The sequence below is a fragment of the Phoenix dactylifera genome, chromosome 10 (genome assembly GCF_009389715.1).
Source record: "Phoenix dactylifera cultivar Barhee BC4 chromosome 10, palm_55x_up_171113_PBpolish2nd_filt_p, whole genome shotgun sequence".
In the NCBI taxonomy this organism is placed as follows: Eukaryota; Viridiplantae; Streptophyta; class Magnoliopsida; order Arecales; family Arecaceae; genus Phoenix; species Phoenix dactylifera.
Genome location: NC_052401.1, coordinates 12,895,955 through 12,923,795, shown reverse-complemented (window position 1 = coordinate 12,923,795; position 27,841 = coordinate 12,895,955). Strand labels below are relative to the sequence as shown.

Below are 27,841 nucleotides of genomic sequence, written 5' to 3'. Positions count from 1 at the left end.
ACTTTGACTTTAGTATGCCAGTGGATGGTGTATATGGAGGTGTTGGATTTATGATCAGAGATTTCTTGGCAGGTTGGTAGCAGCCGGAAGTCGGTGGATGCCTGATCTCACTGTTGTAGAGGCAGAGATTCGGGCTGCATAGGAGGGGCTGTTATATGTGAGGGGTGTATCTCGAGGGAGATTCTTCTATAGTGATTGACTGTATACGAGGTTTGGATAGGTATGATGATGGCCACCCTCTTATCAGAGAGTCGCGCAGACTGATTCGGAAGATGGGTGGTCTCCAGATAGCACATGTTTTTCAGGAGGCGAGTCGAGCAGCAGACTGAGTTACTTCCTTCGTCGTCTGGCACTTTGGGGAGTTCCTCTGAACTTCTATAGGAGATATTCTCTATCCCTTGTACTCTTTACTTTCTATTGATTTGGCAGGATGTACTCATGTTAGAGCTATATAAATTGTCGCTTTCACCAAAAAAAATTGTCTAAAATGGTAATATACCTCATATATCGAACATCTAAAAATATGCCAAGCAAGATTTATGCTAGTCCATAATATTTTCCATGATATCCTTTTTCTATAATGGTAGAAATCGATATAACAAATTAGAGAGAATCTAAAATTTGCTTTAAATGCTTCCATAATTTTTTTTCTTTCATTGCATTCGCCATCACCTTTCTTTCTTCGAGTTCCTCTAGGCCTAAAGAAGCATCGGTTATTTAAAATAAAGGCCCATTTGGGGGAGCTGTTGATAATAGAATTTTTGAAAATATAACTTTTAGAAGTAGAGCTTTTATAAAAAGCTATTTGATATTTGGTAACTACATTTATGAAGTGTTGTCACTTTAATATGTGTTTTGTAAACAAACTAAATTTTTTCGTATGACAAAATGACTATAAAGAACATTACATAGTATTATACAACAGAGCATAATAAAATACAATACATAAAAATATAATATAGTATAATATTACTATAATGTAATATAATATTATTATAATATAGTAATATAATTTTGTATACTATAGCATAATAATTTAATATAATATTAAATTATTTAATATAATATATCAATATATTATGTTATAATGTAATATAATATTATATTTATAATATAATATAATAATAAAGATATAAAATATTATAATTATTAGCATAAATTAATTTTACATAATATAACAAATTTTCTAGCTAGATAATAAAATTGGTTAAAAAATTATTAAAGAGATATTTTATGTAATTGTTTTATTTTTTTATGGATATTTTGATTAAAAAAAAGTTTTGGGATGGAACTTAAAATGTTTTTTCAGAAAGCTCCAAAATAATAGGTAATTGCTGATACCACTATTTTTATTTGCAATAGCTTTATATTATGATGTAATGCTCACGTGGGGCAGGACTCACCCAAACCGGAGCGGGGAAACAATAATTTTTCCAAAAACTAAAACCTCCGCTTTTTCCGCTCGCGAGTGTCCGCTTTCCGTTCCTCCTTCGCTTCCCCATTTATTTCCCCCCTTCCTCTCTACCCGAAGCTCCATGGCGGAACCCCAACCGCCGGAGGCCCCCACCAACGGCGCCGCCACCATCGCTGGCGAAACCTTCGTCCCGGGCTCCAAGCGGCAGCGTCGCCCCAGCGTCCGCCTCGGCGACATAGGCGAGCAGCCCGCGGCCATCACTTCCGAGCCCCACCTCCGCCGCGGCAAGCAGTGGAAGATCTCCTCCTCCTTAGTCGGAGATCATCCCCGCCACCCCCTGCCGTCCAAGGACCCCTGGAAGCCCACCTCCAAGACCCGTCCCCTCACCATCCTCGGCCCCGACGACCCCCGCGACGCCCCCGACCTTCCCCTGCCCTCCTCGTCCTCCGGCGCCGCCGGAGCCGCTGAGGACAGGGTCGTCCTCCCCGTCGACGAGATCCCGGAGCCCGTCGCCGTCGCCGTCGCGATCCGGCGGGGGATCCGGGACGCCAAGGCTCGGCGGGCCGTCGCAAGGCGGGTGAGGTCGGCCTGGACTTCCAAGGTCGACGAGGGCACGGACGGCGCCGACATGAAATCGAGCGGCGGGGAGGACGCCGGAGAAGAAGGGTATCGGGAGTTCGACGACCTCCGGGGGGGGGACTCCGAGTGCACGAGGGCGGCGGCGGGGGCTAGGGTTAGGGTTTCGGACAGCAGGGATATAGGTCCGGCCAGTGATGCCGTGGAAGGGGATTTGCCGTCGGAGACCGACGGTGGGGATTGGGACAATCAAAATGGACGGTGCGGATCGTACGAGGACGGCGAGGTCCGGTCGTGGCTGAACCGGCTGGGGCTGGGCCGGTATGCGCCGGTGTTCGAGATCCATGAGGTGGATGATGAGGTGCTACCCTACCTGACCCTTGAAGATCTGAAGGACATGGGTATCAATGCGGTGGGGTCGAGAAGGAAGATGTTCTGCGCCATCCAAAAGCTGCAGAAGGGCTTCTTGTGAGAGTTCCTGTCAGGAATGATGTTGAAAGGGAAAAAGAAAGCAGTTTTGAAACTGGTGGCCAACATGAGAATTGCGAATCTGAAATGGTTGGTTGGTGTTCCTCTGTTTTCTATGAATCCACTCGATATAAGTTTTTCCTGACATAATATTTTCACTTGCTTCAAGATATGATATCTTGCCATTTTTTTCTGGTCAGATGGTTGAGATAGCTGCCCTTGGTAGATAACATGGCAAGGGGCTGTTTTGAATTGTATTAGAAGTTACAACTATGGTATTTACTTGTGAGTCACTGTATTAGTGCGAGATTCAAATGGACATCTTTTAATTTAGCTGTACATGGTTTCAGGATTCGATTCTCATTTCACAACCTTTAGTCTGCATCATAATTTCAATAATAGATGCTTAGGGATGATGATGTGGATGCTGCTATGAATTCCACAATTTGTGTTTCTTAAATTTTGGAACTAGTCTTTCTTTCTTCCTCATTGTACTCTTCATGCTTCACTACATCATACTAGCTTGATATGAGGAATAAAAAGAAATTTATAGACGTGCATACAGATAGATCCAAGAGAGGTAAAAGCTAGGGGTGGAACTATCGAATTATGTTGCCACTGAATTTTTATCTTGTGCCTGTTTGACAAGCATCTCGCTCTGGGACATGCATTCATCTTTCCAAACTCTTGATACATCTTGCTCTAGAAACCTCAATCTAGGAATAAGGATAATAAACATGTGATGGTTTTGGATCACAATGAAAAAGAATAATATATTATCATTTTCTATTTATTGGTTTCTACTTTATGATGTGCATATCTCTCTCAGTGTTGTGTGTTCCTTCATGAAAATGTTCCTATAAAACAGGGGAGGTAATTTCAATCATATTTTAGCTTATTCAGACTATCTCTAGCAAATGCCTTAAACATTAAATACAATACTGTCCATACAACACTTGTTATAGGACATGCTTAGCTGGTGAAGGAGAATAGTAGTTATTAGGCTTTGAATATTCAGTTATGCAGATTTTTTTTGATCTTGTATTATTGGATACTTGTGGACTTCTTGTTGATGTGTTTGGTGATGGTGACATTCTCTTGTAGTTCCTCATTGAGCTTTCTCAAAAGGATGTAGAAGATTATCTTTTGAAAGGAGAATCATGAATAATATAGGAAGTCTGAAAAAGTGCGGTGAAGCTAGGGTATCATGGACATGACTCATGAATAAGTAAATGCAACTTTACTTGGAAAATGTCTACATAAGATGGGGGTTTGTACTCATTACTTGAGGTGTATGGAGCAGCACAGCTACCTTAAGGAATTGACCATGGGTACCACATCAATTTTGTCAACCACTCAAGTTTTGGATGTTGGAGTGAGAATTTGGGTTATGTCGGAGGGTTAAGAAATTAAATGGTACTTTCATGTGCATGACATTTGAAAAGAAACAAATAAAGAGAAATTCTGGCAGGGTAGTATGTTGCCATCATTTTTTTGGCTGCTAGTTGTGGTGACCTTACATGATTTTAATTGAGTTAGTCTAGCCTGTGGTGAGAACTTTCTTCTCCATCTACGGCCCGAGGATGATGGATGGACTGACCTTTATACGGTCATCTTCTAGCGAGATAGGCAATATTCCTGAGATTTTATAGTAGACAAGGCAGGAAAGGGGTCTTTGAGAAATTTGGTTTTTAAGTGATGAGTTTGAAGAAATGATATTTGGTCAACTGCAGCTCATGAGTGGTTAAGACTTTAGCAAACTCTTTTGAAGATTTGCTCGTCTCTCTTCTTTTACAAGCGAATGAAAAAGCCAATGCATATGCCAGAGGGTCCAAGAGTTGAAAGCTCATTCTATAAAAGTACTTGTAATATGCTGATGTGTGTGCATCTCATCTTTTTTTAAATATTAGAGATAAACTGATGCATATCGGTTGGTTATGATTTTTCTGATTGCACAAGTTTTAATGTTTTTAGATGTTGATGTTTGATGTTTTTACCATGGGGCTAGTGAGACCTTAAGGGTAGATATAATTTACCTTGAAATGGTGCTTTTCAAATTTTGTGCCATATCCAAATGGGGATCATGGCAAGCAACACCAGACATGGCATGATGTCTTAATAGCATGTTCCATGGTATTGACTCTTCATGCTTGCTTATACGTATCTTTTCAATGGTCTCAACTCACCAGTATTTCTTTCTAAACATCAAGAAATCATGAGGGAAAAAGCAAAGGAACTAGGATTGTATTAGTCTCTTTATGCCCCCCCCCCCCTCTATAAAACAAAAACCCAACCCGAAATGATCACCACCACCATCATTCTTGGTTGGTTCAAAACCAGGCTTTTTAATCCCTTGTCCTTTTATTATTATTATTTTTTGGGATTTCTATGCATGATCCGCTTCAAAACCCGGTTGTCTTTTATCTTCCCTTTCCTTTATTTCTTTAATAGCTATCTCTCTTATTATTTAATAGATTTTAGGAAACTGCTATCAGCTATTATGTGATCTTAACAGTAACATCACTAGTGTGGTGTATGGACTGGTGAACTGGTGTTGGTCTAGTCTGGCCGATTTTAATGTCTCCTCATCTCAATATTTATTCTTTTGTTTATTGATTGAAACATGCATGTTGCCCAAAATGACATTTAAATGGGTCTGCCTATGTCTGAGTTTTTTTGAGGTTGCTGTATCAGATTCTATAGGATACTTGACTCCTATGTCCCATGTCTAGATAAAAGGGAGTGAAGGGGTTGGGTTTCTAAATCACTTCATCAAGTTTTATAAGTTATGTAGGTCAGACAATATGATGGCTTTGGATGCTAGACTAGGAGCTTTGATCATTTCAGGTGCTTCAACCCTGAATTTAGGGACAGGACAACCAATGTGGCTGCTTATATGGTGCTTACAGACATGAAGGTACCTTTCCTATTATAGACTTTTTCTCACTCTCTCTTTCAACACTCTATTTCTCTCTCAAATCAGGCGGGGGGAGGGTTTGTCTAGGCAGTCATGCATATAATGGTGACTGGGGTCAGGTTGCCATTGTTTTGACTACATAGGTCAAGGTTTGATGGTGGTGGTGATGTCCCGAGGAACATGCAGGTAGTTTGAGTGGTAATGCTGGCATAATTGAATTAGTGGGGCTTTTGAGCAATGATGACAAGGATAGACCTAAATAAATAGCAAGCTTATATTTTAAAGGGAATCTAAGGTATTGTAATTTTATGGGATTTTAAGTTGCATGCACTGAGAGTGGGGGCCAAAACAATTGGGTGTGGGGGACAGGTTACAAACCTAAAATAACTCAGAAACAGAATTACCTCAATGGTATAATTAGCTAGTACTCTACTTGATACTGTATTGAAGTTTTTCCTTTTTTTTTTTTTGGGGGGGGGGGAGGTGTTATATTGAGTTCATTTAATTTGCACTTTGGAAAGGTATTTGTATTAGTTTCAAAGAGCCACGGTCGAAATGTGCATTACTTAATAAATGTTATGTGGTTTGGATGGATGTATCAATACCAATTGGAATTTTTATTCAATATATTGCAACCTGCAAGAGCATGGGAAGAAAAAATTGAGTGGAGAACAATTCTCTAGTGCATGTATCAACATCCAAGTTAATAAATTCTTGCAACTAAGATTTAAACCTTTAGTTGTAGCAATTATTCTTTATTTATTTTTCAGATTATGTCAATAGGGTTTATAAATATCTAGAATGACTTGGAAAGAGTTTCTAGGTAAGCTATTTAATACCTTGAAGAAATGTAACTTTTTCTGGTCTTGTTTTCGGGTTTTAATGATGAGGTAGGTGGATTAGCCAAACTGGATCATTATTATGGGCTTTAATTAATTATAAGATATGATGACATTGACCAGGCCATTGAATTGCTTGATATCTTTTTTTTTTTTTTGGTGAAAACGGCAATTCATATAGCTCTAGTATGAGTACATCCTGCCAGATAAAAAAAAAGAAAAATATATCTCCTACGGATGTCCAGATGATCTCTTCGGAGTGCCGGGCAACGAAAGACGCGATCTAGTCGGCTACGCTGTTCGCCTCTCGAAACACATGTAGTGCCTGAAAATAGTTTACCTCTTGCGCCAGTCTGCGAATCTCACGAATAAAAGGGTGGCCATCCCCATAACAATCCACTCCACGAACCCACTCAATCACCGCAAAGGAGTCACCTTCGAGGCATATACGCTCAACACCTAGTACTCGCCTAGCATAGGATAAACCCTCCCAGGTTGTCCGGAGCTCCGCTCCAATCGTCGTAAGTCTGGGCGTGCAACGGCCATCAGCTGCTATTAGTCTGCCTAGATAATCTCTGATCAAAATCAACACCTTCAGACAACCGGTCCACTGACATGCTACCATCAAAGTTCACCTTGAAATGACCAGGAGGTGGGGGCTCCCATGAGGCATGGGCGAACCTGGATGCTGTGGCAGCAGAAGGGGAGCCCCAGATATCCCTGGCCATCCCAGAAGAAAACATAACGGTAGTAGTGGTGACCTCTTCTGCATGAAGCAAAGCTCTGTCTACTACCATCCTCGGCGGTAATCTCCTACCTTCGAACAAACCTACATTCCTATCCAGCCATATGTAGTAAGCCAAGAATGCCCATAAAATCCCCGCCTCAACAGGATGAGGACTCTGCATAGAGACTCTTAATTGATGAATCAGGTCTTGTGCCGACTCCACCGGTTGAGGCAGAGGAACAGGAGACTTGCTCCATATCTTCCTGGCCATGGGGCATCACAGAAGTACATGATTCGTGGTCTCCTCAATATCTGGACACACTGCATAGCACGGAGAGACCCTCACCCCTCGTTGGGTAAGCAGAAATCTAGTCGGTAGGCAGCTCTAAGCCACCTTCCATATAAAGAGCGCCACTCGTGGGTGAACCTATATCCTCCAAATCCATCCTTCCTCTATCCGCCGGACTGGCTTTGTAGTCAGCAACATCTAAAGATCCCTAGCTCGCACTCGCGACCGACTTGTCGGTAACCAAACTAGCCTATCCTGACTCTCCCGTGCAGGAATCGGTAGGGCCAGAGCTATCTCTGCCAGCTGCTCCCCAAAGACCTTCCGAATCAACCTCTCCAACATCCCCCACCGGGCTCGAACATGTCACTAACCCTGTAACCGGGTACCCTCGACGTATCCACCATGGTTGGCAATCTACTGATCGGCTGCTCAGTCACGCAGCTGTCCTCCAGCACATCCATGGATCGTCCATCACCAATAGCCCATCTGATCTTCGGAAGACCAACGCAGCTCTAGCACTCATCTCCCTCCAGATCACTGAATGGTGATGGTCTGCTCGAGCTCCGTGCACTAAAGTGCCATACTTGGCCCTCATCAGGGAGGACCACATGCCGTTAGGCTCCACTATAAATTTCGCAACATATCGTGCTGCTAAGACCTCCCGTCTCGCCACCAAAGATTGCACCCCCAAACCTCCATAACTGGTCGGCTGACAAATGACATCCCACGCCACCAAATGAATGTCGTCTCTGCCGCCACCTCTCCCTCATATGAAGTTCCTGAAGATCTGCTCCAGAGACCTTAGAAGCGCTATTGGTAAGAATGAGTTGGTGAGAAAGTAGATGGGGATCGAAGAAAGAACTGATCATACTAAGGTATGCCCATCATGGAAAGTGAATACATCTGCCAATCCTTAAGTCTGTGTCTGATACTAAGCTCAAGGAAGGAACAATCCTTGCTACGAAGATGCTGGCCGGAGAGCGGCACCCCAAAATACCTCAGCACCCCCTCCTGCTCTCCCACCCCCAGAATCTTCAATATGGAGGCCTTCACAGCCGGTCTGGTCTTCAGGCTAAAGCAAACTGCTGACTTGTTAACATTGACCTGTTGACCAGACACTGCACATAGTCCTGAAGGATCCTCCAGATGACCCGAGCGACCTGTCTAGTCGTCCAAGCTAACAGTAGACAATCATCTGCATAAAGCGTATGTGAGATTGGAGTGGCCTCCGGCACTGGTCTATAGACCTCCAGCTCTTGAGTAAACATAACATGCTGTAGCACTCTAGACAACGCATCTGTGCCAAGTATAAAGAGCAATGGCGAGAGAGGGCACCTCTGGCACAGACCTTCGAATGACTCGAAAAACTGAGGTGGCGTACCATTCACCAAGATAGCGTAAGACAGGACTCGGACACAACCCATGACCCATCTGATCCATGTCTCATGGAATCCAAACCTCTCCAAAGATTGCTGCACAAAGTCCCACCTCATCCTGTCATAGAGGCCCTCTCCATGTCTAGCTTGATCCCCATCAAGCTCCTCCTGCTCGAGGCCCTACGAAGATCAAACATGAATTTTTGAGCAACGAGTTCACTATCTGAGATACTTCGCCCACCCACAAAGGCCCTCTGCTCTGGATTGATCAGCCTAGGAAGAATACCCCTCAACTTGACGGCTAGTATCTTCACCGTGGCCTTGTACAAGGTAGTACACAGATTAATCGGATGAAAATGATCTGGCTCTGTAGCATCCTGCCGCTTCAGTATCCGGGTAACAAAGGTCCTCTGCCAATCAGTAGACATCACTGCTGTGGTGAAGAACTGCTGTATGGCCGCAATCACATCCTGTCCCACTATCGCCTAGTACCTCCAAAAAAATAGCGGTGGAAAGCCATCCAGCCCCGGGGCCTTGTCCCCCAAAAGGGACCACATCACCTTGTTGCCCAAAGTGACAAGCCAAGAGGGGGGTGAATTGGTTTTTCTAAATTTTTTAATCCTTTAATTAAATCAATTGATGAGTGAGTGGTTCCGTTAATATTAATTGAGTGCGTGTAGTGTAGCTAGAATAATACACAATACAAACACACAAGAAGTATAGTGGTTCAGTGCTCTCCTAAGCACCTACGTCCACTCCCCAAGCGTCCCCTTAGGAATTCACTATAATCCCGCGGATTACAGTTGGATTGTTTTTCGGGCTCACAATCCAAAAATCTTTACACTTTGGTTTTCCGGGATCACCAAAAACCTATGTTGGTTTTGCGGGCTCACAATCCAAAAATCTTTACACTTTGGTTTTTCGGGATCACCAAAAACGTATGTTGGTTTTGCGGGCTCACCAACAAACCTTCACCGTTGGTTTTACGGACTCACCAACAAACCTTACAAAGTAATAAAAAAGAAAGAGTTTGAAACTCCTAAAAGAGTAAATATAACAATTTTACACTAATAGAAGAGATGAGAAAATAGTTATCGCTTTGAGGATGCTTTTCTCTTCTTTGCCAAGGTTCTTTCACTTCACAATGGTTTGGTGGAGCTGTTGAATGCACACTCAGATTGCTCAACCACCTTCTTTTGAGACTTAAATGGAGAACCTTGATGAAAGATGTTACGGCTTGCTTTTTTTTGAATGAACTTTGATTTCTTGGCAAAAGATACTTTCTCTGATGAATAGTGTCACTTTAAATACTTGCCCACTTCTATTGGTCACTTTCCATTGGTTAGATTTGAAAAACTATTCATTACTAGCCATTGGGAGGTCAAAAAGCACTTCTGCAGAACTAGCCGTTATGCCATTGCCCGTGCTGGGGTCGACCCAAACTTTTCTGGGGTCGACTCAACTTACTATTCATCAGACTTGGGGTCGACTCAACTTTCTCCGGGGTTGATCCAACTTTCTGTGGGGTCGACCCCTGCTACAGTGGGGTCGGCTTTCTCAGGAACCACAGAACCTTGTATTTTCGGCTGTTTTCACTAGGGTTAACTCAAGCTTTCTTGGGGTCGACCCATGCTACAGTGGGGCCGACTCAAGTTCCATTGGGGTCGACCCTCTCAGGGATTTCAGAGACATGGTTTTGAGCACATAACCTTGGGGTCGACTCATGTTCGGTTGGGGTCGGCTCCATTGGGGTCGACTCAAGTGTTCCTAGGGTCGGCTCCAGCTGGGGTCGGCTCAAGAAATCTTGGGGTCGGCCCTCTCAGTGAATTCCAGAGAGTTGTTTTATTGAGGCTTCAAATTGGGGTCGGCTCAAGGTTCTTTGGGGTCGGCTCAAAGATACATGGGTCGACTCCACTTACTGTTCATCTATGCCATTTTTATAGGGATGTGCCAGATGGTTCTATGGTGTGCCAGGGTCGACTCCACTTAGCTTGGGGTCGACTCGATCCACACTTTCCTGCATCTTAAGGTTAGACTAATTCATATAATCGATGAAACATATTTCAAGCAATTTTGAGTGTATGCCACGATAGAGCTACATACCCTTAACAATAAAAATCATTGTTTTGCCCTTAAGAGTATATTTCATTTGAAACTTTGCTGAATTAGAATTAAGAGTTCTCTATCCCTTTTCTACTACAAATTTTATCTCGTTGTTAATCATTGGAAGACGTCTTGATCTCATTCTCTTAATATATCATGAATGTATCGAGGGTGTCGTATTCATTAGTGATGTATCACGTTAAACTGTATTATTAATTTGATATTTTCTCAATGGTTGTGTTAATCATCGAAATAACACTATCATCCTCAATCTTCCCCTTTTTCATGATTACAAAACATTGGGCATGAGCAGATTGACACTTATATTAAAATTAGGAGTTTTGTTTTAGAAAGAGCTCAAGTTGCTGAATTTCAGCTTTTCAAATTTGAAAATGAAGACTTCCCCTCTTTCATCCAAATATTACTGATTTGAACTTTTGATTTTCTCCCCCTTTCTTTTGTATTTTATTAATGATGAAACTTCAAAAATTTGAGATAAAGCAAGAGTTTCAGGTTATGTATCGAGGCATGAGAAGTATGTGCCAAATTCAGAAATTTTGATTGAAAATTCAGACTTTCTTGTTTTGAAAATTTTCATTGTTACATATTGCTCCCCCTTAAGTGAATATTATCTCTTCCTATAATTTGCAAACTTATTTCTCCCCCTATATCGCAACTTCTTTTTTTACTTCTCCCCTTTTTTGTTATTATCAAAAGAATGTACAGCAATAGATAGGTAGAAGCAATACATGATAAAATCTAAATTTCATTGATCAAAATGAAATATTGTAGTACACTAATGCCAAAAGTACAATGTTCTTCAATTAAGGTGTAAAGTACATCAACAAAGTAAAATGCATATGAGAACTAGATAAATCCTAGGCACTAATCATGATGGACTCCTGTAGTGCTATCATCGGGCCTAGGGAGAATCTAAGAGCTGTAATCTAGTCCTCATCCTCCTAGCATAAGTCGCGAGGGGAGGTCTAGCCTGATGGGACTGAGTCTGTCGTGGACCTCTGTGAGCTGGGTGACTCTGTGCCGAAACCTCTGACTCAGTTGCTCGGGCACATATGGACCATGAGCCTCTCTCTCTCTGTAATGCTGCCACCTGGTCTCTGAGGCCTCTAATTTCAGCAGTTATACTATCCATCCTGCTCATCATGCCATCAGAGAGAGAGTCCTCACCTGAGCTGACACAAGCTCAGTCATCCTACTCCAAAACTCCTCTGTACATCCCGTAGGTGTGGATGACGAAGGTCCAGCCTCTGAAGGTGCTGTAGGATGATCCGCAGGTATCTCAGGCTCAGGGATAGAGTCTCCAATCTCTGGTGCATCACCCTCCGGTGCATGTATCCCTGCACCTCCACGCACCCACTGACCGTCCACCTTCTCATAACCCATGCGAACTAAGGACCGTACAGTGTAGATGTCGGTAAATAGCAGATACCTGGATATCTCTTCCTCCATACATATGTCATGCTGCCTGAATACCAGGGTGAGTATCATTCCGTAGGGAAAAGAAACTCTTGATTTGCATATGGCCTCTCGCATCTGCCTGATCATCATAGCTGGAAGATTCAGGGGAATACCCTGAATGACATGCTCCATAATTACCATGTCTCGTTCAGATATGTGATCAAATCTTCCACTCTTCGGAAACAATATCCGACCTATGAAGTTGTGCAATAATCTCATCTCAGCTGATAGAGAGCTAGCTATTAAATTTTCTGAATAGTCAAAATCATCTCTTAAAAATTATCTGTAGACCCCTCAACTTGTTCTCTGGTCTTTTTGGTGTGGCTCCTTTGTAGGAGAGATGAAGCAACTCACTTAGGCTTTCTTCTGAAACACGAACCCGTACTCCTCGGACCTCAAACACAAGCCCTCCCGGACCGACTTTTAGAAAGGCATAGAACTCACGAACTAAGCCTGGGTAGGTCACTAAATCTAGGGAGCAAAGATACTCCCATCCTTGTCTTCGAATCCAATCACCCAACCGGAACCCTTCTTGATCCAAAAATTCAGAATGGATCCTTCTTCCCGTGATTACCGGTCTCTCCGCATATTTAGCAAGTTGAACTGAGGGGGAAGGAGGTGGAGGAGGCTCTACACATGTCACCTTGTGGAGGCACTGTAGAAGATTCTCTAGCATGCCCTTCTACGATGGTTGGCTGTGAGATTCTTCCGGATCTCTTAGCAACGGCTCGCTTGGGTCCCATTTTCACCAAGTGCTTCCTTAGGTCTTGATCTAACGGCTTAGGGAAGCAATCTAGCACTGTTTGAAGTTGATTGGAAGGGATTGGAGAGTGGGAAATAGGATTTTAGGAAGAGAACAAAGGAAAAGAATGCCCTAAAATGGCTCACGGGTCTCCCTTTTAAAAATGGGTCCCGCCATTGGGTCAACTCCAGATTTTTCTTGGGTCGACTCAAGGAGGGGTCGACCCCATTCTGGCTCGGGTTGGCCCCGATTCAGGTTTTTTTTTAATTCTTCCTTCCTGATCCTTACCAAATCGTTATGGGACATTGATATATGAGTAAGGAGTCTATAAATGAACAATTTTACTACTATTTCATGGGTTTTTCAAAATTGGAGAGTATCATGAGACAACCTGTTCTTTTCATTTGCTTTCAATCAAAGGGATCACATATGCCTAATTCCCTTCTAAGCATGCAGAATCTATCTTCACTTAAAGGTTTTGTGAATATGTCAGCTAATTGTTTTTCGGTAAATACATGCTCAATACATACATTCCCATTTTGCACATGATCTCTAATGAAATGATACCTTATTTCAATATGCTTGGCCTTAGAGTGCTGAACCGGATTTTTGGTAAGGTTAATGGCACTAGTGTTATCACACTTTATAGAAATGCTGTCTAGTTTGATTCCATAGTTCTCTAGTTGTTGCTTGAGCCATAGTACTTGAGCACAACAACTTCCGGCAGCTATATATTCGGCCTCAGCCGTTGACAATGCTACTAAATTCTGCTTTTTGCTAAACCATGATACTAAGTTATTTCCTAAGAATTGATATGTTCCACTAGTGCTCTTCCTATCTAATTTGCATCCAGCAAAATTTGCATCAGAATATGCAAGCAAGTCTAGACAAGAGTCTTTAGAGTACCATAATCCTATGTTTGTGGTTTCTCTCAAATATCTAAGGATTCTTTTGACAGCACTTAGATGTGACTCCTTAGGATCTGATTGGTATCTAGCATATATTTCCACACTAAATACTATGTCTGGCCTACTAGCAGTGAGGTAAAGCAAAGATCCAATTAAGCCTCTATAGAGCTTCATATCTACACTTTTTCCTTTTTCATCTTTGTCTAGTTTACTAGTGGGGTTCATTGGGGTGCCTATTTTCTTGTGATTGTTATTTCCAAACTTCTTTAATATTTCCTGTGTACTTAGTTTGATGAATAAAGATGTCTTCCTTAGTTTGCTTGATTTGCAATCCGAGAAAGAAATTTAGTTCTCCCATCATACTCATCTTGAATTCTCCTTGCATTAATTCAGCAAATTCTTTGCAAAGACTATCATTAGTGGCACCGAAAATTATGTCATCTACATATATTTGTACTACTAGCAAATTTTTGTCTTTTCTCTTGAGAAGAAGTGTTTTATCTACATTTTCTCTGCTGAAATCATTATTTAACAGAAATTTGCTTAGTCGATCATACCATGCCCTAGGTGATTGTTTCAATCCATATAGTGCCTTATGTAATCTAAATACATGATCAGGAAATTCATGATTCTCAAAACCAGGGGGTTGCTCTATATATACTTCTCCTTCTATATAACCATTTAAGAAGACACTTTTTACATCCATTTGATATAATTTGAAATCCATGAAGCATGCAAAAGCTATAAGTAATCTAATAGCTTCTAATCTAGCCACGGGAGCAAATGTTTCTTCAAAATTTATTCCTTCTTCTTGATTGTAACCCTTAGCTACAAGTCTAGCTTTATTTCTTATAACTACCTCATTTTTATTTAATTTATTTCTAAAATCTATTTTGTTCCAATTACAGAATTATGCTTTGGTCTCTCAGTTAATGTCCATACATGGCTTCTTTTAAATTGATTTAATTCTTCTTGCATAGCATTAATCCAATTTATGTCATTCTCAACTTCTTCATAAGTCTTAGGTTCTATTTATGAAACAAAAGCAAGATAGTCATTTAAATTTCTAAGAGAGGATCGAGTTCTTACCTCTTGAGATGGATCACCAATGATTAAGTCTTTAGAGTGTCCATGTGCGTATCTCCATTCTTTTGGCAAGTCTTGAGATTGTAGTGGCACACGATCATCTTCCTTTTCTTGATTTGGCACGTCATTAAGATTCAATTTTTCAAACTCAATAATTCCTGCATCATCATCAAAAGTACTCTCTCATAGGAGACTCACTATCAGACTCATTAAAAATAATATTAATTGACTCTTCAACCATAAGAGTTCTTTTGTTGAATACTCTGTATGCCCTGCTAGAAGTAGAGTATCCTAAGAAGATACCTTCATCTGACTTAGCATCAAATTTACTTAGATCTTTCTTGCCATTGTTTAAAATAAAACATCTACACCCAAATACTCTTAAATATTTAGCAGTTGGTTTCTTATTCTTCCAAAGTTCATAAGGAGTTTTCTTTGTTATAGGACGTATTAAAATACGATTTAAAATATGGCAAGCAGTATTTATGGCTTTCACCCAAAAGTACGTTGGAAGATTTGACTCATAACATCGTGCGTGCCATTTCTGCCAATGTCCTATTTTTTCTTTTAACAACCTTATTTTGTTGAGGCGTTCTAGGTGCTGAAAATTGATGGAAAATACCATTTTCATTACAGAATTTTTCAAAGTGTTGATTTTCAAATTCAGTTTCATGATCACTTCGAATTGCAATTAAGGTGAGCTTCTTTTTAGTTATGATATTTTTATAATATTTCAAGAATGCTGAAAATGCTTCATTCTTATGTGCAAGAAATGACACCTATGTATATCTTGAGAAATCATCTACTATAATTAGTCCATACTTTTTCCCGCCTAGACTTGCAGTTCTAATAGGCCCAAATAGATCTATGTGTATGAGTTCAAAAGGCCTAGTGGTTGATACTACATTCTTTGATTTGAAAGATGATTTTGTTTGCTTTCCTAATGAGCATGGTCCATAGATTTTGTCTTTTTCAAAAATCAATTTTGACACATCTTTTATTAAATCCTTTTTGACTAGTTTTGATATTAAGTCCATACTAGCATGTCCTAGTCTACGGTGCCAAAGCCAACTTGTTTCACTTTTCCTTTCTTCATGAGTGATTAAGCATAATCCATTTTTCTTGCCTAAATCATTAAGATCTACCATATAAATATTTCAATGCCTATGTCCCATAAGTACAATGCTATTATCTTTAGGATTTGTGATTATGCATACTGAGGCTTCAAATATGACTTTAAGACCTTTATCATAAAATTGACTTATGCTAAGTAAGTTATGTTTCAGACCATTAACTAATAAAACATTTTCTATAAAAGTGGATGGAGTAATATAAATTTTACCCTTTCCAATGATAAGTCCTTTTCCATTGTCTCCATAGGTTACCACTCCACCCTTCTTAAATTCCAAAGTGACAAATTGTTCTCTGTCACCTGTCATGTGTTTTGAACAGCCGCTATCTAGATACCATTATCTATCCCTCTTATTAGCTGTAAGACACTCCTGCAATTAAAATCAAGAATATGCTTTAGGTACCCAAACTATGTTGGGTCCTTTAGGGTTAGTACTTGATATTCCTTTTGGAACCCAAATTTTTTTGGATTTTAGCTTACTCTTATCACTCAATTTGTTATAGTTGGACTTTCTAAAATTACATTCATATATTTTGTGTCCTACTTTATTGCAGCAATGACAAGTTATATTTTCATTTTTGGCTTTCACAAATATGTTCTTTAAGTATTTTTGCTTCCTATTTGTTTTATATTCTAACCCAGTTTTATCATATACAGCTTTTTGACTATCAAGAATCATATTTAATTTAGTTGAACTAAGTGTAAACTTGTCCACTAAGGATTTGTATTTTTCTGCATCTTCTTTTAGCTTGAATTTTTCAGTAATTAGACTTTTGGTTTCATTAGTGAACTTCCTACTTAATGTTTCATAGTCATTAGATAGTTTCAGCTTTTCTTTGTTAAGAGATTGATTTTCATCTTTTAGAACTTTAGTTTTATTGATTAGCTTCTTGTGTTCTTCCATGAGTTCTAAAAATGCATCATGTAACTCTTCTACTATAAAATCACATTCAAGTTCGGAATCTACCTCATTGTCATTGGCCATGTAGCAGATTTGGGCCGTCTCTTGTTGATTTTCCTCTTCCGAACTTGACTCCTCACTTTCACTCCATTCAGCCATTAGGTTTCTCTTTTTAAGCTTTCTTGTCATCCATTTAAATTCCGGGCAATCTATCTTGAAATGTCCGGACTTGTTACACTCATAGCAAATTGGCATTTTCTTTTCTTTTTCTTTGTCAGCCCTTTTCTTTGCTCGAGCTACCTTTGAGGAAGGGTTTCCTTTTATGAAATTTCTTCTTCCCTCTTATAAATTTTTTGAATTTTCTTGCGAGCATAGCCATTTCTTCTTCATCAAATTTCTCATCAGACTCTTCTGATTCAATTTTTTGTTTTGGAGTCGTAGACTTCATGGTAATGGTCTTCTTTTTTTTGACCTTCTCTTCTGAGTTTTGTTTCATGGTCAACTCATGGGTCATGAGTGATCCTAGAAGTTCTTTTAATTGTAGTATATTGAGGTCCTTTGCTTCTTGAATTGCAGTTACCTTGGCCTCCCAAACTCTTGGTAGTGACCTGAGAATTTTTCGCACTAGTTCAGAGTTAGTATAAGACTTTCCTAAACTCTTTAGTCCATTTATGATTTTCGTGAATTGAGTGAACATTTCAGTTATGGACTCTGTGGATTCTATTTTTAACAATTCATATCTATGTACTAATATATTTATTTTTGACTCTTTAACCTGATTAGTTTCTTCATGTGTGACCTCTAGTTTATTCCAAATTTCTTTCGCGGAGATGCATGTAGATATTATATTAAATTTATTTACATCTAGTGAGTAGTAAAGTACATTAATTGCTTTAGCATTTAATTGTGCTAGTCTTCTATCACTCTCATTCCAATCCATTTTTGGTTTAGGAATGATTGTGCCCTCTATACTAATTGTGTGTGTGTGGTCCTCTAGTTATGATATTCCACAAGTCATAATCTAAAGTTTGAATGAATATCCTCATCCTAGTTTTTCAATATGTATAATTAGTGCCATTAAATAGAGGAGGTCTATTTGTGGATTGCCCCTCGCTCATAGAACATCCTATTTGGGTTGTCATGATCTTTGACTCTTGATCGTGAGATCAACAAATACTATGAGAGCACCTAGCTCTGATACCACTTGTTGCCCAAGGTGATAAGCCAAGAGGGGGGTGAATTGGTTTTTCTAAATTTTTTAATCCTTTAATTAAATCAATTGATGAGTGAGTGGTTCAGTTAATATTAATTGAGTGCGTGTAGTGAAGCTAGAACAATACACAATACAAACACACAACAAGTATAGTGGTTCGGTGCTCTCCTAAGCACCTACATCCACTCCCCAAGCGTCCCCTTGGGAATTCATTATAATCCCGCGGATTACAGTTGGATTGTTTTCCGGGCTCACAATCCAAAAACCTTTACATTTTGGTTTTCCGGGATCACCAAAAATCTATGTTGGTTTTGCAGGCTTACCAACAAACCTTCACTGTTGGTTTTACGGGCTCACCAACAAACCTTACAAAGTTATAAAGAAGAAAGAGTTTGAAACTCTTAGAAGAGCAAATATAACAATTTTACATCGAAGAGATAAGAAAATAGTTATCGCTTTGAGGATGCTCCTCTTCTTTGGCAAGGTTCCTTCACTTCACAATGGTTTGATGGAGCTGTTGACTGCACACTCAGATTGCTCAACCACCTCCTTTTGAGACTTAAATGGAGAACCTTGATAAAGAATGCTAGGGCTTGCTTTTTCTTGAATGAACTTTGATTTCTTGGCAAAAGATACTTCCTCTGATGAATAGTGTCACTTTAAATACTTGCCCACTTCTATTGGTCACGTCCCATTGGTTAGATTTGAAAAACTATCCGTTACTAGCCGTTGGGAGGTCAAAAAGCACTTTTGCAGAACTAGCCATTATGCCATTGCCCGTGCTGGGGTCGACCCAAACTTTTCTGGGGTTGACTCAACTTACTATTCATCAGACTTGGGGTCGACTCAACTTTCTCTGGGGTTGACCCAACTTTCTGTGGGGTCGACCCCTGCTACAGTGGGGTCGGCTTTCTCAGGAACCACAGAACCTTGTATTTTCGGCTATTTTCACTAGGGTTAACTCAAGCTTTCTTTGGGTTGACCCATGTTACAGTAGGGTCGACCCATGCTACAGTGGGGTCGACTCAAGTTTTATTAGGGTCGACCCTCTCAGAAATTCCAGAGACAGTTTTGAACACAACCTTGGGATCGACTTATGTTCAGTTGGGGTCGGCTCCATTGGGGTCGACTCAAGTATTCCTGGGGTCGGCTTCAGCTGGGGTCGGCTCAAGGAATCTTGGGGTTGGCCCTCTCAGTGAATTCCAGAGAGTTGTTATCTTGAGGCTTCAAACTGGGGTCGGCTCAAGGTTTTTTGGGGTCGGCTCAAAGATACATGGGGTCGACTTCACTTACTGTTCATTTGTGCCATTTTTGCAGGGGTGTGCCAGATGGTTCCATGGTGTGCCAGGGTCGACTCCACTTAGCTTGGGGTCGACTCAATCCACACTTTCCTGCATCGTAAGGTTAGACTAATTCATATAATCAATGAAACATATTTCAAGCAATTTTGAGTGTATGCCACGATAGAGCTACATACCCTTAACAATGAAAATCACTGTTTTGTCCTTAAGAGTATATTTCATTTGAAACTTTGCTGAATTAGAATTAAGAGTTCTCTATCTCTTTTCTACTACAAATTTTATCTCGTTGTTAGAAGACGTCTTGATCTCATTCTCTTAATATATCATGAATGTATCGAGGGTGTCGTATTCATTATTGATGTATCACGTTAAACTGTATTATTAATTTGATATTCTCTCAATGGTTGTATTAATCATCGAAATAACACTATCATCCTCCCACCTTCCGAATCTCGCTCCAACACCGGTCTGATCAGTGCTGCTTTGTCCTCCTCCAAGACTCCAACCAACGGTGCCGGTATAACCGTTGGATTGCCACTCTCTAACTGCTCGGTCCATCTAGCCCTGAAGAAGCCCTCCAACACCCTCCGAATCGTATCAGGGTCCTCCAATAGTTGCCCATCCTCACCCTTGATAGCCTTGATCCTGTTCCGGTGCCTCTTGATCATAGCCGCCTGGTGAAAGAAAGTGGTGTTTCGATCTTCCTCCAAGATCCACTGTACCTGTAATTTTTGCCTCCAGAAAATCTCCTGCTGTCGAAGAAGAGAGTCATGCAGTGCTAAAAGCGACCTGAGCTCACACATCTCCTCGTCCGATAAACTGTCCCTCACGGCCTCTTGGGACGCAATGTGGCGATGGCCTCCTCCGACTCCTCAATCTTCCTAAAAATGTTCCCAACTCCCTCACGATTCCACCTCCGCAATTGTCTCCTCGTCAACTCCAATTTGCGGGATACCCGATATATAGCATTACCCCTAACGTGTACACCCCATGCCTCCCTCACCATTTCCCACGATCGTAGGTAACATAGCCAGAACTTCTCAAATCTAAAGGGGGAGCGACCTGGAACCAGTGCATCAGTACTAACTAGTAGTGGGCTGTGGTCTGACGCGATCCTCGGCAAGTGGCTAACCTGATGATCCGGAAAGCACTGAGCCCATCCAGCTGTAGCACAGGCTCTGTCTAGTCTCTTCCATACTTGGGCCCGCCCCTGCTGATTATTACACAATGTAAATCTTGGACCCGAGAATTCCAAGTCTATCATACCATTCGACATGATGAAGTCCTGGAACTTCTTAATCCTCTTCTTTTAAGTAAAAGCCTTTCCCTCCATCTTCTCATTCGGGTCGACAATGCAGTTGAAATCCCCTACCACCAACATCGGATAATCCTGATTGATCAACTAAGAGGCCTCCCCCCGCAAAATCCTTCATTGTCGAAAATTTGTACTAGCATACACAGCTACGAGGACCCACAGGGTTCGATTATCCTCTGAAATCACCATTATCACCTCTTGATTGCAAACATTAAAGGCATCAAGTTTACAACTGCCCTGGGCCCACATCACCATTGCTTGATGTTCTCATCACTAGTTAGCACTTAATCTGTGTAACAACCAAGGATGTTAAATGTCTTTAAGGTTGGTGTTTAAAGCTAGAGTTAATCTTGTGTGGATCCCATAAGTACTGGAACCTATGATGGAAAGATGGGATAGGCTACCTTTAAGCTTAAAACCGATGCAGCTCAGTACTTCATATTTTGTTGGGTCCAGCAACAAAAGCTCAAAATAGTTGAGGCCTAAATAATAAAAGCTGATTCCAAATAGTTGGGATAGGGGTTGATGGTTATGGTTACAATATTTGACAGCACTAGGTATCCTTTTATACTATTAATGTCATGGAAAAGCTGGAAAACAAGTAAATTCTTGAAAACTATCTTTGAGGAATAGAAGCTATAGATCAACTTATAGGATGAATGGGTGGAGGAAATTTTTGAGTCTTGACATCGATATATATTTGGATTCTAAGAAAAAAAAAAATCTTGTGGAAGAAGGTTCATATGAACTTTACGTTAGAGAGGCTTCTGAATGAACAAAATCATAAATCCTTTTGTCTCAAAGGAGATATTGACACGTGATTTTTCTTACTGTTACTAGTTGGAGAGTTAAAAATTGTGCAGAATGGATCCGGTTAATGGGATGGTTAATAAGATTGCAAGATGGGAACAATATAGTCTAGACTCCTTAGAGAGAGAGTGGTGAGTGGCCTAATGGGCTTATTACACAATTCTAAAGGAACATGATTGATGCCATTAGAGGTTCGCCAAGCTAGAGGATATTGGAGCAGAATTTAAGGCAGCCACAGACTATTATTCAGCAGTTGTAGTGGTGTTATATTACAATTGCTGAAGAGGAGCTATTTGATATTGGCACATGAGTAATGATTTCCAAAAGACCATGTGGAACTGCTTCCGATTGGTTATTTGATTACAAAATTAATTTTTTTCTGATGCAGCATTGTAGTTTCTTCTTATTAATAAAACCTTTCTGCAAGTTTAATGGATTATTTGCATTATCATTGCATTTATTGGTCTACTATTATGTAAAAATGGGAAAAGGAAGTTTCCATTGATAATGACCTGAAAGAACTGAATTCTGAGGAGTAATATTAAATTTTAAATATTTGTCTAGAAATTGGACATGGGGGTTGAACAATTGAGCAGATGTAATGGCAATGTAGATCTGGTCGGAACTACAAAAGCCAGGTATTTTTGGTGATGGCTTATGATGAATAGAGCTTTTGTTATCCTTGAGATTGCTATCAAATATATCAGTGATCTCGGGAGTAGAATAACCACCACTTGAATGGCACTCTTGTTTTTTATGGTCATCCAGGATAAATTCTTAGTTTGGTTGATTGGCATGGAGATTTTCCAATTATATGAACATGTCCAAAGATTTTGTAGAACTTCATAAATTTTTGCAACAGTTATACATGCAGGTGCAGCTGTAGTGAGAATTTTGTAAAAAGCAGATGTTGATCTTAGATCCTTTTGTTCTATATTCTCTGAACTAAATTAACTAGGCAAAGTTGACAGTTTATGTAGATTTTATGGACCCAAGTTATGTATGGGTTCTCGACAACAGCAAAAAAAACGAAGAGTTGAGAAACAATTTAAGAGAACCAACCGACAAATGAATCACATCAACTTGTTACATTGAGTGGTTAAATATTCTGAGAAGAAGCGAACAACAGGAAAAGCATTTGATACAATTAGGATGGGGAAGCATTTGGGAGATGTGACTAGACTAAGTTAATTTCTGGTGCAAGCAAGCTTGTATGGTATCAGTCTAGATGTGTTGGCAACTATGTGGGTGTTGACTGCAAACAATGCCTAATATCAGACAATAGATGAAAGCTATATGTGAGGCAAACTTGCACTTTTTCTGGATTACATGCTCAGAGCTATTGAAACATCAACACGGATGAGAATGACATACTATCTTGATTGAAAACAGAGAAAGTGCTACAAGTGGGGTAAAATGGTATGTTCTTATTTCAGTTACCCTTGAAGAGAAATTATAAATACATGCAAAGATGAAACTGTTAGGCATATTTTAAGCCAATATGATGACCAGTTATTAGAGTGCGATGAAGTTGATATTACTCGTAGGACCAGGTATAATTGTGTTTGTGTGCGGACCAAGTTTTAGTTGCAGAAGGGTCATGTATGTGCCAAAAGTTATTAGCCTGGACTTATTGTGTAAAATTATCTTTTAGTATTGTGTGGAACAATACACTAAATATTTATCACTGGCAGATATTGAAATGGAAAAATCCAAAGAATTAGTAAAATATTATGCCAAATTGCTTAGGCATATTTGTGACCGGAGGCTGCAGAGATTTGTAAGCACTATTTGATCTCTACTGGAAAGCATGTGATGTGGTGGATCTCTGTACCTACCATTTTTTGTTTTGGAAAACCATGATGGTACTAATTGTCAACTATGAGAAGGGAAATAAACTTAAAGTTGAAATGAAAATGAAGCTGGTCCTTATTGTTAAAGAGGAATGGAGACTCAGAGCTGAATAACCAATGGCATAACAACATGTGGGAGGGTTGATGATACATTTGTAGCTGGTATTGTAAAGTAATGCTGTAATATCTCTTAGTCCTTTGGTGCAACCTTCCTGACTCCATATCAAGCTCCATTGTAATGGGAAAAGGTTTGGTGGCAGTTTTGGCTGCTGTTGAAATTGGTGATTCAACCCTATCAAATTACTTATATTACCAGATGATTCCTATTAAGCACAAGCTGCTAAGATTGGTTTTAAAGCTATCACATTGAGGACTTTTATTTAGGATCATGAATTGATTCACCATTCTAGCTTTGATAACTCCAAGATTTTTTCTTGAGGACAAAAGAGTATTAGAAGATGTCGAGTACTGTTCTCAGAGTGATCTCTTTAGTGATTATCATCAAATAAAAATACGATATAAGGTCAACAGAACAAGTATCTTCACATTTTTTCTTTAATAAAAAGCAACTTGGGTATTCGTTCTTTGTCTACAGTATTTTTGAGACATGAAGTTTCATGGTTTCGTATTGTGTCATACTTGTCGAGTTATAACAGGTAGCAGTACTCTGTCAGCACTGATAACTGAATTAGTTAGTTCATTGCACTGGATGCCAGAGTCTGGGAAAAATCATTGTGTCTTGTTAAGAAAGTGAGAACATGGACACTTATGTTTTCAAAGAAAAGTGTTTTTTTTTAATGCAAAAAATCAATAACTAAGAACAAATTTGTGTGCAAGTTTTCATTTGAGATTGTGTATGGATGAGTAATGAAGGTGGACTAGTTGAGCGTTAGATTAGAAGGAATATTTTGACAATCTTGGATTCCCAATGTGAGTAAAGTTGATGCTTCACTTGATCGCAGGACATATAATAGTTAATACTGACAAGTTGAAGAATGTAAAAACTAGGTGTTGAAGATATTCTGGATCTTTTGAAGAATAAGACAATATAGTTGATTGTTGATGCTGCAATTCTGCAAAGTACCATGTGTCAGCAGACTCTTCACTGCCCATCTTGCTAATGGGGGTAAATCCCATCTCTGATTTCGAACCCTGTAGTTTCTAGTCTTCATGTATATAAGGTCCTCCTTTGCTGCATATGTTTTTTCAGCAATAGGCAGGCGGAAGAAGAATATTTTGACTAGAGAATAAGTCCTCTCAGTTGAGAGAACCAACGTATGACTTCCTCTCTGGTTGTGGCACATATGGTGGTTGGTTGTCAGTGAAAATTCTATACGCAATGGGACATTTTATGAGTTTTAACTTGAACAATTATAGGTTGAGGCTAGTTGGAGTACTTTATTTGGTAGGAAGCCAAACTAGAGCTCAGAATCAACTGCTTGATATGTACTTAAAGGGTAGAATCAATTCCTAGTTGGGATGGAATTCACAAAATCCATGCGTATGGATGCTGTAAAAACCTTATTTTCATGGGAATTTTCTGTTCTTTTGTAAATTCAGGAGGTTTGTTTAGCAGATTCAGTTGTATGGTAATTGAGTGTTGAAGTGTTCTTATTTCTCATCAGTTCCATGCTACCTGCTATATATGAATCATATGAAATATCAACAGTTTGTTGTTTTATAGATCTCTTCAAAAATGTTCTTTGACATGGCTCTCTTTTATTATAAGTAAAATGAGGGATGAACTTGAATATCCAAATTTTTCCGTATGGTGATCTTTAAACACATACCGGAAAATTTTGTCAATGAATCATTGATTCACCAGAACTTGAAGATCATTCTGTTTACTATTTTCTACATTGTGACCAACCTAGTGCTTTTCTATAAACTAGCACATAACTGTCTTTTGAGATAACTTTTTCTAGATAAATTTATGTTGCATTAGAATGAACTGCCATACTTCCATAGCACCTCAAGTTAGCATTATAAGAGATGTGCTTATGGAATATCTTCCATATATTTACTTTAGATTTGGAATATAACTTTTTCTGGTGAAGTTTAAAGATTAAAGGTTTAAGCTGTGACTCTAGGTAATTGTCCATTTGTTCATGTTGTAACGTTGCACAAAAAGTTATTTCCTTTTAGAGAAACATTTTCAAATTGCTGTTCATATGTTTTCTTTCTTGTGAGATGATCATTATTCATAATCATGTCAAGATGTGTTTCTTGCTTCTGCCTGGAGACAAGAACAGGTAAAGAAAGTCGTAGATCATCTGTACTTTATCTTGTGCCATTTGATATATTTTGATCTTTTCTTCTAAAATTTGTAATTTACAGGTATAAGCATATGGCCAATTTTTCTTCTGTAACAAGCTATGATAGCAACTACTAGTAAATATCATTCTTACTGGTGTTGTTTTGCACCGTTAATAGTTAATTGGAACACATTTTTCCAATCATAAAACTTTGTCCAAGTTTGCTTTGTTTTCCTTTTAGCATTGGTTAAGTAAAATCTATGACTTGTTTCGTGCTTCCGTCTCTTTTCCTATATTTGAAACTTATGTCTCAATCAGGTCATACTGGTAGTTGAACATAGTAACTTTGCTGCTGCTTCTGATCAGTCTCTCAGATACATGAATTTTGCGTTTTTTTGTTTTAAAAAATTCTAGCCTGGTGAGTGCATAGCAGGTGATACATTTGCTGTGGCATGTGGCATTTAGTTGGATATAAAGAAACTGGAATTCTAGGGTTTGCTTTTCTAATTCTTGTATCTCAGCTTTACTATCATTATTCTTATGTGTTGCTTTATGAGAATTCTTATCTCGTAAGATTCCTAGAATGTGTTGTCTGATGCTTCATGCTATATCCTTCTCTACAAGGGACCATAACTTGTTATGATAACCTGTTTACATTATTTTCCCATGAAGGATATGTACGATCGATGTTGATGGTATGCTCATCAAAATGCCCTTCAGAGAGAATCACATGCAGGGAACTATGCTTGTCCTGATGCTGGTGGTTCTGTGCTTTTTCGGATCAGTGGTAGTTGTAGCTGGGTCCTGCTCGCTTATTGTTTGTGCCTTTCTATTTTGGTCTATATGTCTCCGTTTTATTTGCATCTTTTATTTGGATCATTGAGTTTGGCCTTTGCTGTTCTCCTCGTCTATTTTGCGGACGCTGACATCCAACTGGTGTTATCTCAGTGCTGTACAGGGGATGGATCTTTGACGACACTTTTGTAGCTCTCCGTGTTCGATCCTCATCATATGTTCTTGATGTATAGTTGACCATAACCTAATTGCTGTTGAACATCTGGCACATGGCTTCTGTTCTTAAGCACAGCAGTTGTCAAAGTCTTAATGTAATCCAAAGCTGGTTTGCTGATTTTGTTTTATAAGATGTGTGCTGCGTGCCGTGATCGTGGTTAGACTGTTTGTCATTTCTCCAACTGTGTTTTATCTTATTTGCATGTATCCAATGATCCATATGGACCAGTTAGATCTTTGTAGGCTCAGTCCAGGAAATAGATCATATCAGCTCTGCATGTTCTTATGTGCCCTTGAATGTTCCAGCTCAGAAGAGGATTTGAACTCCCATTAAGCTTATGCTTATAATGGTGATGACTCCAAACAGTTTGTCATTGTAAACCTTTTGAGTTGTTATAGAGTTGGTTATTCTTTGCCTTCCATTTGCTTTTGATAGAATCGAGGTTTAGGCCCTATTTAGAAGAGCTATTGACAGTAGAGCTTTTTGAATTAGAGCTTTTATAAAAAGCTATTTACTATTTGGTAGCTATATTTCTAAAATGCTATGAAACTTTAATGTATTTGGTAAGCAAACTGAGAAAATATTTTTAGTACAACAAAATGACCATAAAAGATATTATATAGTGTTATACAACATACCATAATACAATATAATATGTATTAATACATCAATATATAATATAGTATAATATTAATGTAATACAATATAATATTATTATAATATAGTAATATAATATTGTATATTATAGCATAGTAATACAACATAATTTGAGATTATATAACATAGCATATCAATGTATTGTGATATAATGTATAATATTATTTTTATAATATAATACAATAATAAAAATATAATGTTATAATTATTATTATTATATATTAATATTTTATTGGGTCTTCTAGAGATTTCTGTAATATAAAAGAATATTTTTTATAATTATAATATTTTATTATAGATATTTTGGTTCAAAAATAAAATTTTATAAATCAAAACAACTTTTCAACATAGGCTAAAAGTATTTTTCCCAAGAAGCTTTATTTTGGAGCTTCTCTCAAGAAGTTTTAGCTTTCTAGCGAAGCTAAAACACTTTTCTGATTTTTTTACCAAATATCTCTTCCACAACAT

At 39.1% G+C, this 27,841-nt stretch overlaps 1 protein-coding gene across 2 annotated transcripts; it reads left to right on the top strand.

Moving 5' to 3' along the window:
- The first annotated feature begins 1,365 nt into the window (after positions 1 to 1,365).
- On the top strand, positions 1,366 to 26,876 carry LOC103695928 (ankyrin repeat and SAM domain-containing protein 6-like). Of its 2 annotated transcripts, XM_039131031.1 has the most exons (3): positions 1,366 to 2,548; positions 2,659 to 2,743; positions 26,377 to 26,876. In XM_039131031.1, the coding sequence occupies exon 1, from the start codon at positions 1,380 to 1,382 to the stop codon at positions 2,460 to 2,462; it is 1,083 nt and encodes a 360-aa protein (XP_038986959.1). In that variant the 5' UTR covers positions 1,366 to 1,379; the 3' UTR covers positions 2,463 to 2,548; positions 2,659 to 2,743; positions 26,377 to 26,876. The 2 variants fall into 2 exon arrangements, with proteins under 2 accessions (XP_038986959.1, XP_008775600.3); XM_008777378.3 differs by lacking the exon at positions 2,659 to 2,743 and having other exon boundaries at positions 1,386 to 2,548.
- Positions 26,877 to 27,841: the final 965 nt, after the last annotated feature.